This window comes from Pomacea canaliculata, linkage group LG5 (genome assembly GCF_003073045.1).
Source record: "Pomacea canaliculata isolate SZHN2017 linkage group LG5, ASM307304v1, whole genome shotgun sequence".
NCBI lineage: Eukaryota > Metazoa > Mollusca > Gastropoda > Architaenioglossa > Ampullariidae > Pomacea > Pomacea canaliculata.
Window position 1 is genome coordinate 3,783,575 of NC_037594.1, and position 16,155 is coordinate 3,799,729.

The following is a 16,155-nucleotide window of genomic DNA, read 5'->3' on the forward strand; positions in this document are numbered from 1 at the left end:
CGCACCATTGGGAAATGTTGCTTCCAGTTTTCATAAAGGCTCATCATTATGTGTGCAGTATCTAAATCTTGTCTGTGCTTACTACAAAACAAAAAATGGGTTACATTCCTGAACAAGTGTTAGTTTCAAAAGCCATATTTTGTAAAATTTTCAAAGAGCATGAGCCTTTAACGTCTACATTGCTTTGCTTTTCACTGTCACTGAATTTGTTCCGCAAATTGTAAATTTACAGATTATTTTCTCAGCATATGGCTTCTGTTTAGAGGGATGGCTGCTTGGCCCTGATATAGCTTTAGTTGCTAGCTCAGTGTAAAACATAATGCAGGAACTTTCACAAAGTCTTGATAAAAATGAATAAGATTATGTTGAATTACTAAGACTAGCTGGTGGGAAATTGACCTTACATTTCTTTGTTAGTATAGTAGTTATCCCTATAAGTGCTGACCCAGTGAAAACAGTCTACTTAATGTCTTAAAAATTTGATGGTAATTAATGACCGACTCAAGTCAGCGGTCAGTCTCATTTCATCCCTACCATTCATGACATTTCAGAAACATAAGCTCCCCTTTTCTAAACAAGAACACAGAGAACAGACTGGGAACTTTCTGCAAAAGGAGGGTACACCGTGCTTCAACTCTGCAGAGGCTGGCTTAGTTTTTGAATTATTATTATACCTACCATGACCCACCTAATAAGCCAAGTCCTAGAGGCCACGTAATTGCACAAACCTACGGCAATCCTTGTATAGGGCAGTACCTGCAGTTTTTAACCAAAGGAACCTCTTTTCCCCACTATCCTGATCTACTCGTTTGCAAATATTGGTCTGTTTTAGACTAATTTATCAACACTGAGCTTTTATGCCAGAAACTACAACTACAGATAACAAGGCTATATTCTTGTTTCCATCATGTTTATTTGCATCACAGTGAAGATGGTGGGCACCTGTACAAGACAACTCAACAGCATCAACTCTATTAGATATGGGAGGTAAGTGCTTCATTCAAACACATCCATAGCTATGCACCCTTCCCTCTCATTCAAATCTGTTGTTCCAGAGTTGTGACTCATCAACAGACTAGTCTCCCTCAAGGCATGCAATATGGCAGAAGCCTCTTAAGTGTTTTTGTCACCATGTGAACACAATGACAAACCAACCTGGAGCTGACCTACATTTAAGAGTTAAATCTGTTATCTACATACCCTAATTACAGTATACAATGATGCAGCATACACAAATGCTTCTACTAATGTTTGTACAAAATAAATCTTCCAACCAATGTATCAATATTTTTCTAAAAACAAAATACTTCAGAGTCTTGCTGGTACCTTGATACTCCTGCAAAAATTATCAACCTATTTGACAGTAATTTTATCCTTTGAGTTCGTTCTGCTACCCCAATAGTTAACTGCCAATTTCAAAACTACATAATCTGTTATATGCATTTCTACTTTATCAATACTTTAAGAGAAGGTTAAGCAGTCTAAAAGCTAGAAATATGGGCTACAAAGGTTTTCAGCACAGTTTTGGATGTCAGTGCGACAGGATTAAATGGTATTTGAAAACTGAAGAACATGTCCTAACGAGTGCTGATGGTTCTGTTAGAGGTTTTTTTTATTAAAAAAAATGTAGCTAAGTTATCTACCTTGACAAATTGGCAGTTGTCATTATTGGAAAGCACCTGGTCATATTTAATATTTATTTAAAAAAACACTTACTAATAACTACAATAAAGATTGGCCACATATCTAGATATGCATAAATCTGGTCAATTCTTCACAACTATTCATGCCTCTTTCACAGATATTTATACACCTAAATATCACACATACAAGGGTAAAATTATTTTGTTCTGTAATCCTCCTCAAAATGACGAGAATGAGGTCTTCTCAAGTATCATGCTGTTGGTGCAAGCAACCCCTCATACAGAAGCAGCAAAGATGCAGGAGTGAAAAGATGCCATAGTGAAAAGATTCTACTACATGAAATAAATATTACCAAATAATTTGTTTTCACACATGGAGTCTACACACTGTAGCTTATGGTTTCTGAGTGTGGGTATGGGAAAACAGAACCTCACAGATGGGGAAAATATCTCCGTGAACACAATTTTTTTTAAATCCGTTTATGTTCAATAGACTAAACAAATCATCCAAATCTCTACTGCATACATTCTCTTCTACAAAGGAATGTTTTTTTTCCTATGGTGGGCCAACCAACCGATGTGACTGTAGTGCCACAGCCAACATTAGTTGCAAGATATATATACATCATACCCTCAAAAGATACACATGAAACAGTTTTAATTCAGCATTTAGCTTAATTAGCTTGTTACTATTAACAGTGGCACAGACTGGTCATTCACTTTTCTTTTTTTAAAAGAAACTAACATTTTAGATATAATTTCGATCTTTTATGACTATGACCTTCAAGTCTTTGGTCTTTTTGAGTGGGCATTCTTCTGAATGATAAACAGCCTTAACAAAAGCGCTGCATATTTTGTTGTTTTTTTTCTTAGTCTTTCAGTCTCTCCCAGAATACAGGGCAATAGACTGCAGCTTGCACATAAATGGCACAATGCCCTATTAAAATGTTATACCATCACCATCACTCCAAGTTCAGCTATTTTCCTACAGCGATGTTGTTTCCTTGGAGGTTCCAGCCTGAGTCCGCTGGGCATCACGAGGATAGTACTTTGCAAGTGTAGACTGGGGAATGCGCTTCAACATTTCCTTGGGGAAAATTCGCAGCAGCTGCCATCCAATGTCAAGAGACTCGAAAATGGTTCGATTCTCATAGTGGCCTTTGTACAAAACAGAATAACCTATTTAGAACCATACTTTTAAGAGACCACTTTTAGCAAGAAGCTTGTAGCTAAATAGACATTGTGTGAATAAGCAAACTGATGCTCTAAATACATTCTTGAACACAATACTGTCCATACCTTGAGAGATGAAGTTTTTCTCAAATTTGGTAAGGAACTCCAGGTAAAGAAGATCCTCTGGTGTCAGGGCTTCTTCTCCTACTACAGCCTTCATAGCCTGTACATCTTTACCAATGGCATAGCAAGCATACTGAAACAGTAAACCACTTATTAAATGCAAGAAAGAAAAAAAAATGCAGCAAAATGATTTTCTGACATTTTTTTACAATACTGGGTAAGCCTACAATTGTCCATCTCATCCTCAGCAACAACACACAAAATCTCTTGCACAAGTTTAATAACTGGTTAATAAAAATATATTAAACTGGTATCATTTCCAAATAAAAAAGTAATAACAAAGGCAAGATTTGTATAATGCATACATACACTCATAAGGACACGCTCTTAGCGCTTAAGAACAAAAACGAGACATGGACAACATTGGAGAACAGAAGAACAAACCACATATAAATGATGGAAGAATAAACAACAGTACTGATGACGACTAAATGAAAATACAAAGAAAAAAAAACCCAAAGAAAAACCAAGTAATGTGAACTGGGAGCATTGTGATTTTGCTAAGAAAGTAGTTGTAAGAATAAAGGGGAAGGGTGTGAAAAAGGACTAAAACTGTGAGGACTGTTGTTAGGAGTAATGCTTTAAGGAAGAGGTACGTTTCCAGCACATCAAAGGGATTCAATTGTGGGTAGGTGGTGTCTATGAAAAGGAGAGAGTTCCATTTTTTTGCCACACATAAGTAAAAATCCTGCAACAATATGCTGTTGTCTGTTGACAGGAGACAGTCGTAAGACAAAGAGTGTAGTTGTCTGGTTGGGATGTTAGGAAAGAGAAGTTCAAAAACATGGAGAAGGAGCCAGCGAAGAAATTAAAACATAGCATGAGCAGTTTGTACTTAATACGAGAGCAGATGGGTAGTTAATACTAAAAACGAAAGAAAGGAGTGACTTGGTCCCATGTTTTAGCTCTAAGCACCAGAGATACATCAGAGTTCTGTACTTTCTGGAGTTTATGGTGAAGATATGCAGGGCAGCCTGCAAGCAAGGAGTTGCAGTAATCAAGCCAAGAAAAAACAAATGCACGGACAAGAGTGTTGTTGTGTGCGTAGAGAAAATGTGACGAATGGCGCTGATCTTAAAGTAGCTCATAACAGGAAGACTGATAGACAGCTGTAACTAGCTTATCAAGAGTCATGTCTGCAATTAAAATGAATCTCAAAGGTGAATTCTGTTTCTTGAATCAAAACCTGCACCTAATGGAAAGTTCTAATGAAATCGCTGATGACACAAGACTCACCAACTGATTGGAGACATCAGCATGGTCATCACGTGTCATGCCCTCACCAATGGCAGACTTCATGAGACGTGAAAGAGATGGCAGCACATTGATAGGTGGATAAATCTGCAATTACACATCATGCACCTTTTAATTACTTCATGATCAAGTTAAACACTGTGTTTGGGATGATCATGCACAAGAAAGCTGTGCACATTTACAAATATTTCCCTTGATCAGTTCCTTTTGTATCTGGTAAGCAATGATCTTCCATTTCTGTCCCATTTGAAAGTGGCATAGTATAGTCAATAATGATCCCATTTTCATACACACGCTGCATAATTTTTATCTGATTATCTTGCATAAGGTTTACTAATATTTTGCCAGTAGCTTCTGAATGCTCAATAACCTGCAATCACTACATCTCATTCTCACAAAAGCTATTTACCTGTCTGTTGTGAAGCTGCCTGTCAACATAGATCTGTCCTTCAGTGATGTAGCCAGTCAAATCAGGGATTGGATGGGTAATGTCTGAAAATTGCAAGATTCACAGTTTGGAAATATATTTTTTGCTCTATTGTCCCTACTGCACTGCAACCACAGTATTTTATAAACTAGACAATTGAAGCATATTAAAACAACTGCTGCTGCCTAAGACTTACACTACTAGTATGTTCGTGTGTGTATGAGAGAGAGATAGTGCAAGATAGGTATGATTTGAATGATGGTGAATGAGTGCATTTGATACCTGCTGACTTAAGTCCACCTTCACTGTTGGTCAAAGGCACTCTATAATTAAACATTTATTGTCTACCCAAAACATTTGCAAATAATTATTTTCATTGTTCACATGTACCAATATATTTTACTCCCCCTTTTTTATTCTTTTGCCTCAACATTAGGAACAAAATTGGTACTAACCATCATTAGGCATGGTGAGAATAGGAATCTGAGTGATGGAGCCATTGCGGCCTTCAACTCTCCCAGCACGTTCATAGATGGTGGCCAAATCAGTGTACATGTAACCTGGGAAACCACGGCGACCAGGCACTTCTTCTCTGGCAGCAGACACCTGCAAGATCAATGCATCATGACTAGTTCTTTCACTCAGCATGTTCCTTTTATTTATCTCACATAATCCTAAATATTAAGGTTTAAAGTCTGACAAAATGTACCAAAAACAATGCATCTACGTCAAAGGGATTTGTGAATTAGAAACAACAGTGACCTTCAGATTTGTCATATTTCATGATTTGCTTAAACAAAACATCAGTGGCAGTCTTAAACTCAAGAGATCATTGTTGTTTATTACCTCACGCAAAGCTTCTGCGTAGGAGCTCATGTCGGTCAGGATGACCAGCACGTGTTTTTCACACTGGTATGCCATGAACTCAGCAGTTGTCAGGGCAATACGTGGTGTGATGATGCGCTCAATGCTGTGGGTAAAATTAGTTTATACAATGAACATCAGGAAGTTATCATATATTATCCCTTTATCAAAAACAAAATGGAGGATAAAAAGACAACAAAACATCCTTCAGCAGGATGGAAAATCACCATTTTCAGTGTGAAGGCCTGAGTTAGTGGTACAGATGGGACTATATGTCAGGTAAGACATGATAATATCACAATTCTGACCTCTTTATGTGCATGGTGATGTTTGAAGGTGTAAAAAGAAACAGAATGTTCATCATGAACCAAAGCAAGGTATTCACTCTCTGGCACTGAGCTTTACCCAAACATGAGAAAAAAAATTGTGCATTTCACCAGACCTTTAACCTTTTCTTCACAATTCCCACCTGCAGCTTAGTTGCATTGATTTGTCCATATTGAATGACCGTGAATAGTTTGTAATCCATCAAAGATTCTTAATTTTTAATGTACTGCTTTCTTCCAGTGTTTCTTCTTCCCTGAATTCCTATTCTCATCTTTCATGTGATTGTGAAACTAAATTCCATTGTTTATTGGCCCACTTTGTCTTGTAGATGAGTGGAGGGAGAAAGTGAGAACTAAACACTCACGTGGGGTCATTAGCCAGATTCAAGAACAAGCAAACGTTCTCCATGGACCCATTCTCCTCAAAGTCCTGCTTGAAGAAGCGTGCAATTTCCATGTTCACCTGCAAAACACACCAGATGATGACCTACACTCAACATCCACAGCTCATTCTCATTTCTTTAACTGCCTGCCTTTGCTATCAGTAAAAGATTATACAAAGATGTTCCAATCAGAGACGGGTAGGGAAACTATCTGCAAGCTGGAGAAAATACAACCGCTTGAAATGTCATTTACATTTATCAAATCAAATGATGAAAAAATGTCTTGTGACTACACATCAGAGAAAGTCATGAGAAAAACCCTTTCCCAGAATTCTACTATCTACGAGGCTTCAGGACATTAAAGACTGCAAAGTTGATCTTTTTTTGGGGGAAAAAAAAAAAAGCAAGAGTACTCACTCCCATAGCTGCGAACACAATGGCAAAGTTATCTTCATGGTCATCTAGCACACTTTTTCCCGGCAACTTGACTAGACCACCCTGTCTACAGATCTGGGCTGCAATCTATTTACAAGCCATAAAAATGCAAACATCAGACATGATCTCATATATTAACAGAAACAAATGTTCGTACATTTCCACATGAACCTGAACTCACAGCACTTTTCAGTTTCAATATAAAAAAAAAAATTAATCTTGATTCACTTTGAAATGAGTGTATGGGGATGCCAAGTGCGTAAACACATCTGTATTTCCAAAAGCTACCATGACTGGCTCATAACTAAATGACAACCAGCACATACCACACTGTGCCATAATTACAGCAAAAATGTGTGCATGGACAGTGATAAAACTGGTTTGAAACAGAGTTGCAGGCAATACACTTTTAAAATCTTTTTTCAATTACATCATACAAATTCCTCTTATTAATCAGTTTGCATGATTAACTAGGAACTGGATAGAGTAAAACAAAGGCCCATCTCACAGATTTTTATCCTGAAAGCAACATCACATGTTCCCTTACAAAGGGGTTACAAATCAGATAAAGGTGAATGGATGCAAGAAATTTACCTCATTGTGAGGCAGACCAGCAGCAGAGAAGATGGGAATTTTCTGCCCGCGGGCAATGCTGTTCATTGTGTCAATAGCAGAAATACCTGTCTGAATCATCTCCTCAGGATAGATACGAGACCAGGGGTTAATGGGCTGACCTGCACAGGGTTGCAACAGAACAGAAAATACACATCATCCCCACCTTTAAAAAGATGTTTCATACATATTCAGTCAAACTGCAATTCAAGCTTGGTGTTGGTATAAGCCACTGACCTGATTAATTACAAACTCTTAAAAAGGATCATCTCAATTTTAAAAGATGCTGATTGTTTTGTATTATTGTTTGTAGTTAAGTAATTATAATTTTGTTTAACCTTGAATATCAAGGAAATCCTCGGCCAGCACTTGGGGACCTTTGTCAATGGGTTTGCCTGATCCATTAAACACTCGACCTGTGAACATGAAAAAAAAAAAACCACTCCTGTCATCCTTGAGTTGGAAAAATTTTGTTTTACAGTTTCCTACATTCTAGCAGGTGCAAAACAGGTGCAGAGTTCTAATCATAGATTCTAAAAATAAGTTTAAACATCTAATATGTGAAAGTAGATAAGTACAAAGGTTATATAAAAATTATTATTAAAAATTTGCTACAGATATGCATGCATTTTGCATAAATAAATTTTATGAAAAATAATTAAGCACAAAAATAAACATTATTTTTCTAGTGCTGTTTTATTTTTTAGTCATAAAAATAGTATAAGATTTTTTGGGGTTATAAAAAAGGTTTTATTTTTCACTTACCCAACATGTCTTCAGACACAGGCATTCGCAAAATATCACCTGTAAATTCACATGTTGTATGTTTGGCATCAATACCTGATGTACCCTCGAAAACCTGCAGAGGGGGAAAAAAAAATATCAAAGATCCAATCTAGTTTTTTATTCTTCCAAGTGAGCATGTAAAAACTCATCCCAGATTCAGCAATCACATTCATGGTACTCTGTTTGTACAAAAATTTCTGCTAAAGAGAAATCAGCAGAAAACACAAACATCTTTAATCTTGGAGTTTTAGTAGAGATGTTTCTTTAAAGACAAAAAAGTTTTCTGAAGTTTTCTTGGAAAGTCATGCTGTCCTCTTAAAGTATCCAGATTGTTTTTTTAAATGGTAAGTATTCAAGTTGCACACCTGGACAACAGCTTTTGAACCGCTAATCTCCAAAACCTGTCCACTGCGCTTGGTGCCATCTGCCAGTGTCAAATTTACAATCTCTGCAAACTTGGGAAACTGAAACATAAAAATTCTAAATTAGCAAACTACAGGAATAAAAAAAAAACTTGAGTGGGAAAGGAAGCTGCAATTTTCTATTCCAACTCCCCCTAATAAAGATTGCCTGAAAAGATTGTTGGCTTAAAACAGAAAAATCTTTTAGTTCTAAGTTGTTTTTGCAAAGGAAATATCACTGATATTTTTATATTTATTTACACACTTTTATTTAACTCTCTATGTATATCTGTCCACCTGTCCACCGAATTTAGTAATCATTTTTTCACCTATTCCATTGTCCTAGAGGTCTGAAAGTTTCACCAGTTACTCATTTCTGAAGGAAATGCAATATTTCTAGCGATCCACAAGTAGTAAAATATTTTTCTCCAGAAAAGTACATTTTAACAAGAAATGCAACTGTGTAGACTTGATTCGGATTTTGCGTGAAATAGTTCCTTTCGTGTGATGATTGCATTTAAAAGAAAAAAAAAAGCAAAATTTAAACAAAATTAACACTTTATAATGACTAAAAAGTTTAAAATAAAATAAGTAAAAGCTAATTTTAGAACTTTTATTTGAACTGCACTAAAAAACAAATCGTAAAATAATCTTTATCCTTGTGGGTTTTTTTTTCTTTAATACATATAACTTGAAACATAAAAGTGTGAGGGACACTCTTGGAAATATTTTAATTAACTGTTACTAAGAGTGTCCCTCACAAGGCAGCGTAACCAAGACATTAAAACTTTAGTAGAAACTTTAAGAAAATAAAAAAAAACAGCTTCAGCCTTTACTGCAGCTTAATACTAATAATTTCCTCTGGGAATGGGCTGGAAAAACCCACCCCTACTGCTGCCATCAGTGGTAAAAAAATTATGGGTAAGAAACCAGAATTTGCTATTGATATTAATCACGATTAAGTGCCACAACAGCTCCACCTGCAAGGTCTCCTAATATGAATATTTCTTTGATATTGCTTTGCTTAGTGAAACAATAGCATTAGACCATAGAAAATATTTGAAAAGAAACCCTGACCAAACAAAATCCTGAAAAATATACATAAAAACAATTTATCAAACACTAAAACACCTAATTTATTGGTAAATATTTGTTGTTATTAACATCATTTTGGAAGAAATTTGTATTGCCATTGTCTAACATATTTTCTTTCATTTAAAAGTAGTAATAGATCAAATGTGTAATCAGTTGATGCATTAACATTTTCAATAACATACTGATTAAAAAAAATGAGCCCCTAAATTAGCACCGAAACAAGCAAGAAACTTTATATGATAAGCATGGTATATTAAGATTAGGACAATAGATCAAATATCTTACCTTGACATCATCCAGAATAACTAGTGGACCATTCACACCAGACACCGTCTTATATGCTGAGAGGAATTAATATAAAGAAAACAAAAACAGCTGTTATTAGACTACTATTTAAAAAATTTACTCACTTATACACACAATCTTCTCTCTTCTTAATGTGTTTTACCCTACTTAAATGTTTACTCTTGAAAGAAGAATCTACCATAGTTTGTTATTTTATTTGTACATGCTGAATATGTTGACAAGCCATATATGATATTGTATGCTGTTCTCAAGGTGCACCAAAAAATAAGAAATAATGAAAGCTAGAGTGTGTCAACCAATGCGACATAAAGTACATTGATGTGTATCTGCACAGCATCTAATGCAAAGCAAACTTATGTAATAGTCTCAAAAGGAGGTTGGGCTCTCGAAACAGGATGTTACTTATGTCCTCTCTCAATCTCACAACAACAAAAAGAAGCAGGATATCACTTCTAGTACATACAGTGAGTGTGCAAGAATGTTCCCCCTGACAAGCTAGGTTTAAACTGTGTCAGTGTTATTTTTAAGTGCTGCGGAAAAGTGAAAAATCTCTCTCCATAAAAGAAACTGAGCTATATGGAGCTTGAAAAATGATTTTAAGTTATTGCTTTTAAGTTATGTTACACAAAAAAAAGAAAGATAGGAGACATGTCACCCATCATAACAAAAATGAACACTTGTCACAAGCAGACTTAGCTCATTTTGAACCAAAGTGTCGTGATCATACATCAGTGCAGACCAAAATAATGAATGTAGGCTTCTAACTTGCTAAATGTAAGTTTCTCACAAGTGATGCAAACCACAAAGTTTTCTACTGTCATGTAACTCCAATTTTCCCAAATATCTGCTGATCAGTGCTCACCCCTACTTGTCTATCACCATACTTTCAGTTATCAATACTTATCTTTTGTCACTATCACTATGACAGTCTCTTGAATTTTATTCTGTTTTAAAGAGTAATACAAATAAAAATATATTATACAGACACTGAATGGCAATTTGAAGATGTCAGAAGTGGATAGTGTAAGAAAAATGGTGCAATGCAATACGACATATAGGTCACAAGGTCAGCTTTTCTTCACTTATGACTGTGCAAAGTTTCACATCATCTTACTGTATGTCACCTACTTGACTTTCCAAAATGAAGAAATGTTAATAATGGGCCTTTTAAATTTCTAAAATCTGATTATAAGGGAAAGCTTTCTTCTGATGCAGAATTGTTTTTAAGTCTTTAGCTCCTAAGATGGTAGATTACATACTATACTAAAAGCTATACTATACTAAATAACCTCAACAAGCAATGTTTACTACTTTTAACATTAAACTATCAAGGTATATCCTCATAAGATACTTAACAAGAAATTGTAAAAGATTACTATACTCATACTATTAACACAAAATCTCCACTCTATACATTATGGTATAACAGAAAAAAAGCTTTGACATAAATGCTTATATTAATGCTATTACTTTCATTATTACATATATGGTAAGGAATGCATAGCAATATATACTTTAAATTTCATAGTTTATAATTTAATTAAAGTTTCTTGAAGCTACCACAAATGCAAAAAAAAAAAAAATGTCATAGTCAGTCATCGCCTATGAAGATAATAAAAATTTTAAAAAAGCTACAATGATAAAGCTGTATTGTTATGTATTTTATAATCATTTACTTTGACTTAAACCAAACTGCAGCACCAAGCCTTTACCACTGCAGATTAATTTAAAAATGAGCATACTTTCTTTTCTTTTCTTTTTTTCATCAAAGCGTAATTCTTTTGATCGTGGCATAGCCCTTTCACGGTCCTTTTAGGTAATATTAAACAGACTGGAGGAAAAGCAGAAGCTCAAAAATACGTAAAACAGTACTTATTTTTTAAAAAGTCACTGTTTACAATTTTAAAATTGAAGGTTATGTTAAACAGTAAAACCAACATCATTTTTCCATGTGGCAACGCCTCTTTAGATTGCGAGTGCGAGTATCAGCACCTCTTGTATGGTTATTTAGTCACTTGTGATCATCAACCGCAACAACATTTTCAAACAATATTTAGCATTTCATGCTCTTTTCACAGATTTAAAGTTAAAAGAATTCATTAATTCACTTAAGAATAAATCCTGTATGAATCAATATGAAGTTTTTATCAAAAATTCCCAATCGTGTTTAACAATGATTTGAAGTATCGACGATGACTTTAATACCCATTGATAGAGATGCCAAAGATTCCTTTACATGAAATGAGAAAAACAAAGCATTAAGTTATTAAGAATATCTTACTTATTCTGGGCTGCGATATGTAGTCTCGGCTTACGGCTAGCTTGTGTGTTGCCCTTGCCTCGACGTCAGAAAGGGGTCCATTGAGAGACCGCATATCGAGCTTGCCACTCTTGTGCGCCATCTTTGATTATGCTGGTAAGTCATGTGACACGGTCATGCGGTAAATGACATTCGCAACTTCCGGAAAGTACCTTCTTAGTGACTTCCCTTGCATGGCCGTCGGCTGCTGTAGAAACAAATGTAGATATATGAGATTTATACGTAGATATATTAGATTTATTGTAAGAGAGAGTTTTAAAGGATTTTGGCTTATCAAAATTAAATACTCTTTATCTTAATTGGGGTTAAGGTTTAGTCGAAGGTAGGCTTGTGTAGCATGTTAGAAAAAAAGCGCTCGGTTGCTTATTTTACCCCCCCCCCCCTAAATAAAGAATTTTAATTGTAATTGTTGTCGTCTTAATAACCTGTTGTAAAAATGTCATGCAGTTTATTACTTCAGGTTAGCATAACTAAGAACATACATTTCAGAGAACATTTTTTCTTGTACTTGACGTCGTTGTATACTGTGTCAGTTTGATACAGATCAACTCTGGAAAGGAAAAGGAGGTAACAGATCAGATACGCATTTTTTGTGTGTTTCTGCTGGCGGTGGAAATCATGCCTAGAGGAAAAGATGCCACCTCATTGAAACAGTTATGTCTTAAGAATATTGTTCAGAACTTTGACAGGACATATGGATCTCACTATGATAGACATCTTAGTGATGTTCCGCGGCTGTTGTATGTAATTGGACCTTTTGAAAACTTGCGTAAGTTCCACAGCGTATTCAAAAATATTATTTAATGACTTATTTCTGAAACACTAAAAACAAAAATGTACAAGAGCAGATTTTAATTTTTTGCTATTAAAAAGTAATAAAAAAATATAAGTTTTTTCAAGTATATGAGCTATACTTCATTTCAATAATGCTTTCCACTCAAACACACTAAAATATATGAGATTTTTATTTTACTTGTCCTCGGTGTCTTTGTTGAAATCATGTTTCATGCACTCAAAATAACTGTTTGTGTGCTACCTTGTGATGTAAGTTGCTTTTTTAAAATGTTTACTATAGACACATCAATTCAACTCCATTTTCTTTGCCTTGAGATCTGAAAGAGAGAGAAAAGAGGGGAGATTAAAATAAAGATAAATGCCTACAAGAAGTCTAGAGAGGTCAGCTTAGATAGAGTTCACATTGAGTCCCTTTGCAGAGAACTGGTATAAGTTTATTAATTGATGATTTCATTCATTGCAGCTGGAGAATTGTGTCAAGACATCATTCACTTGATTATACAGCATCGCATACTGCATAGAGCACATCTTCATCTGTTGTTGCTGCCACAAGTAACACATGTTAACTTTAGTGGCGGCTCTACAACCACGGTCTCTGCACTAGCTCTTGAAATACTGTCCCTTCAATGCAGGGTAAGAACAGTTAAAAAGAATAAAAGGTAGGAATTGAACAAACCATTCTAGAACCAAAAAAAAGTAATAAAAATCTGTATTAAGTTTTTATTTTTTAATATTTATTTTCTTATTGTTTCCAGTCATGTCTGTTATTGCATATCCTATCACCTGTAATTTAAACTTACAATTTTTGGTACAGGAGCCACATGTAAAGTATACCATAATCTATCCAAATAATTTTCTAGGATAGGTAATAAAATAAGGATATAATTGATATTAAAATATTAATATATAAAGTTCACAATAAAGCAAAATTTGCTTTTTTTAATAGTTAAGCATAGCAGTTGAGAAGAAATCATTTAAGAAGTGAACAAAAACAGGAGGTTGTAGCAAAAATGTATTTATCATTTTAAAACCCTTTGTAGAAGAGAGAGGTGGGAAGGGAGTATGTGTGTCCACATATGGGAAGAGAGAGCAAAGAAGCAGAGATTAGAAGATTGTGGAAACATGATCATGGGTATTGTATATGTTTAAAGGTGGCATTTAAGTCAAAGAAAAATGTATATTTTTTTTATTCTGCCGTTACATTTATTTCTTTATTATCTGCAATCATCATCTTCTTCTACTCTTTTATAATCTCGTAAAAATTATTATTTGTCCTTTTTCTGATGTGATGGTTGCAGAATCTGGTGTCCTTGAATCTTTCCAACTGCCTTTCATTATCACCAAGAGCCATAACACAGTGTGTGACAAATCTCCCTTTGCTTTCACAATTGATACTCAAACGGACCAAAGCAAATGACAGTGTGATGAAGATCATCGCAACATCTCTTTCACAGCTAACTCACCTAGATCTTTTTGCTTGTCCTGTCACCAGCAAGGGTGCAGAATGGTTGTGTGGTGATGGTGAAGACTTTGAGCCTGTCTGCACTAATCTGATCAAACTGGACATTAGTGCTACTGAAATAGACATTCCAGGGTGCTGCGCTATAATTCGAGCATTCCCCAAACTGCGACATCTCAGCTTTGCAGACACAATAGAAGCTGTGGCTGTGCTTCACAGTGGCAAATATGACAGATTGAAAAAAAGATGTGAAAATGGTCTAAACAATACTGAATCATCCAGTGCCTCTATGGTCTTTGCAGATCAACACCAGCTGCAGATTCTGCATGCCACTGCTTTAAAATGTCGCCATATCAGTCCAGAGAGTGTTCAGGTTGCATGTGTTTACTGCCCTTACGTCCGGGAGGTTTACTTCTATCAGCATGCATCCAACGTTTCACTAAATTATCTTGCATCACTCCAACACCTTGCAGTGCTGGAGGTCACCAGCGACCAGCCTGGGGAGGTAACATTCCATGAGGGTTTACTTCCTTTGCTACATGCTCGGGGTGAAGGAATGATTGGCCTGGGACTTTATGACATACAGGATGTGGATTTAGGGAAGGTGGGCACGATGTGTCCTTCACTTCAGCGCCTCAAGATAGTCTCCATGTTTGAAGATGGTGATTTCTCTAGTTCTTTTATGCTAGCTTCTCAGATGCAAACAGCCTTCTGTCATCTAAGAAAACTGACCATTATTATTGGCACCGACATTACTCGGCTAGACAGAGAAGACATGCAACATTTACTTCTAAATGCATCGTTGCTAGAGGACTGCCACATGATCAATGTACAGTGTCTCACAGATGACACCTTAATCTTGGCTCTTTCACGGCATGGTTTTCAGTATTTGCAGGAAATGCAATTGGAAGTGTGTAACAGCATTACCAGTGAAAGTCTTACACAACTTGTCCACAGCAACAACCCTTTGTCCTCACTGTCAATAAAAAATTGTGAAAATGTTACCTACCAGGACTATCAAGATTTGATGAGCCATGTCTCACAAGCCTGTTTAAACCTGACAATTAACTGGGAATGAATTTCCTAATTTGTTTCTTGCAGACTGTTGAGTATTTGGTGTTTGGAGATATCAACTAGCTAGTGCATGTTAAAAAAAAAATTGATGAGCAAATTATTTAAATGTTTTAATATTTTTTAATGTTTATAAATTATTGGTCATTCTTCAGGAACAGAAACCAATTTTAACTATGTGAATTTATCAGCTCAAAGTTTGCATAGAGATTTAAGAATTTAAGATTCGATCATGCTTTTAACTGTAATTTTAGACTGTTAGGTAGCCAGTTGAATCAAGCCAAAAGCAAATTCAAAGGAAAAAGGTACAGGAAATTTGATTATAATAATTTTTAATACAGCATGTTTTCTTTTTATTTAATTATAATCATGTTATTGCTGATCTGCATGTGCAAGAAAACAATTTTTATCTGTCAGCATTTGCTAATTTCCGTTAACACCAAATGACATTTTGGATTGCTGGTTCTGAGCACCTTGTGCACTTGATAAAAGCATCTTTAAAAAAATTAAAATCTAGCCAACATCATAACCATTTTCAAATGCAGCAGTAATTGTGTCATCAGAGGCGTAAATTATTTGCTTAAATTGGCAAAGTTTTAGATGTCATCTTCAACTATATAGT

At 35.4% G+C, this 16,155-nt stretch overlaps 2 protein-coding genes across 2 annotated transcripts; one reads left to right on the forward strand and one right to left on the reverse strand.

The window, feature by feature from the left end:
• Window positions 1-893: 893 nt before the first annotated feature.
• On the reverse strand, window positions 894-12,327 carry LOC112565434 (V-type proton ATPase subunit B). Its single transcript, XM_025240903.1, has 14 exons — window positions 12,170-12,327; window positions 9,868-9,923; window positions 8,452-8,550; window positions 8,066-8,159; window positions 7,639-7,716; window positions 7,283-7,422; window positions 6,671-6,775; window positions 6,236-6,333; window positions 5,527-5,650; window positions 5,136-5,286; window positions 4,663-4,745; window positions 4,236-4,340; window positions 2,943-3,072; window positions 894-2,801 (listed from the first exon to the last, which is right to left on the reverse strand). Exons 1-14 carry the CDS (start codon window positions 12,288-12,290, stop codon window positions 2,629-2,631), a joined length of 1,557 nt encoding a protein of 518 aa, XP_025096688.1. The 5' UTR covers window positions 12,291-12,327; the 3' UTR covers window positions 894-2,628.
• A 38-nt stretch (window positions 12,328-12,365) lies between these two features.
• LOC112565433 (dynein regulatory complex subunit 6-like) lies at window positions 12,366-16,073 on the forward strand. The gene is made up of 4 exons (XM_025240902.1): window positions 12,366-12,409; window positions 12,742-12,977; window positions 13,467-13,636; window positions 14,302-16,073. Exons 2-4 carry the CDS (start codon window positions 12,827-12,829, stop codon window positions 15,538-15,540), a joined length of 1,560 nt encoding a protein of 519 aa, XP_025096687.1. The 5' UTR covers window positions 12,366-12,409; window positions 12,742-12,826; the 3' UTR covers window positions 15,541-16,073.
• The last annotated feature ends 82 nt before the right edge of the window (window positions 16,074-16,155 follow it).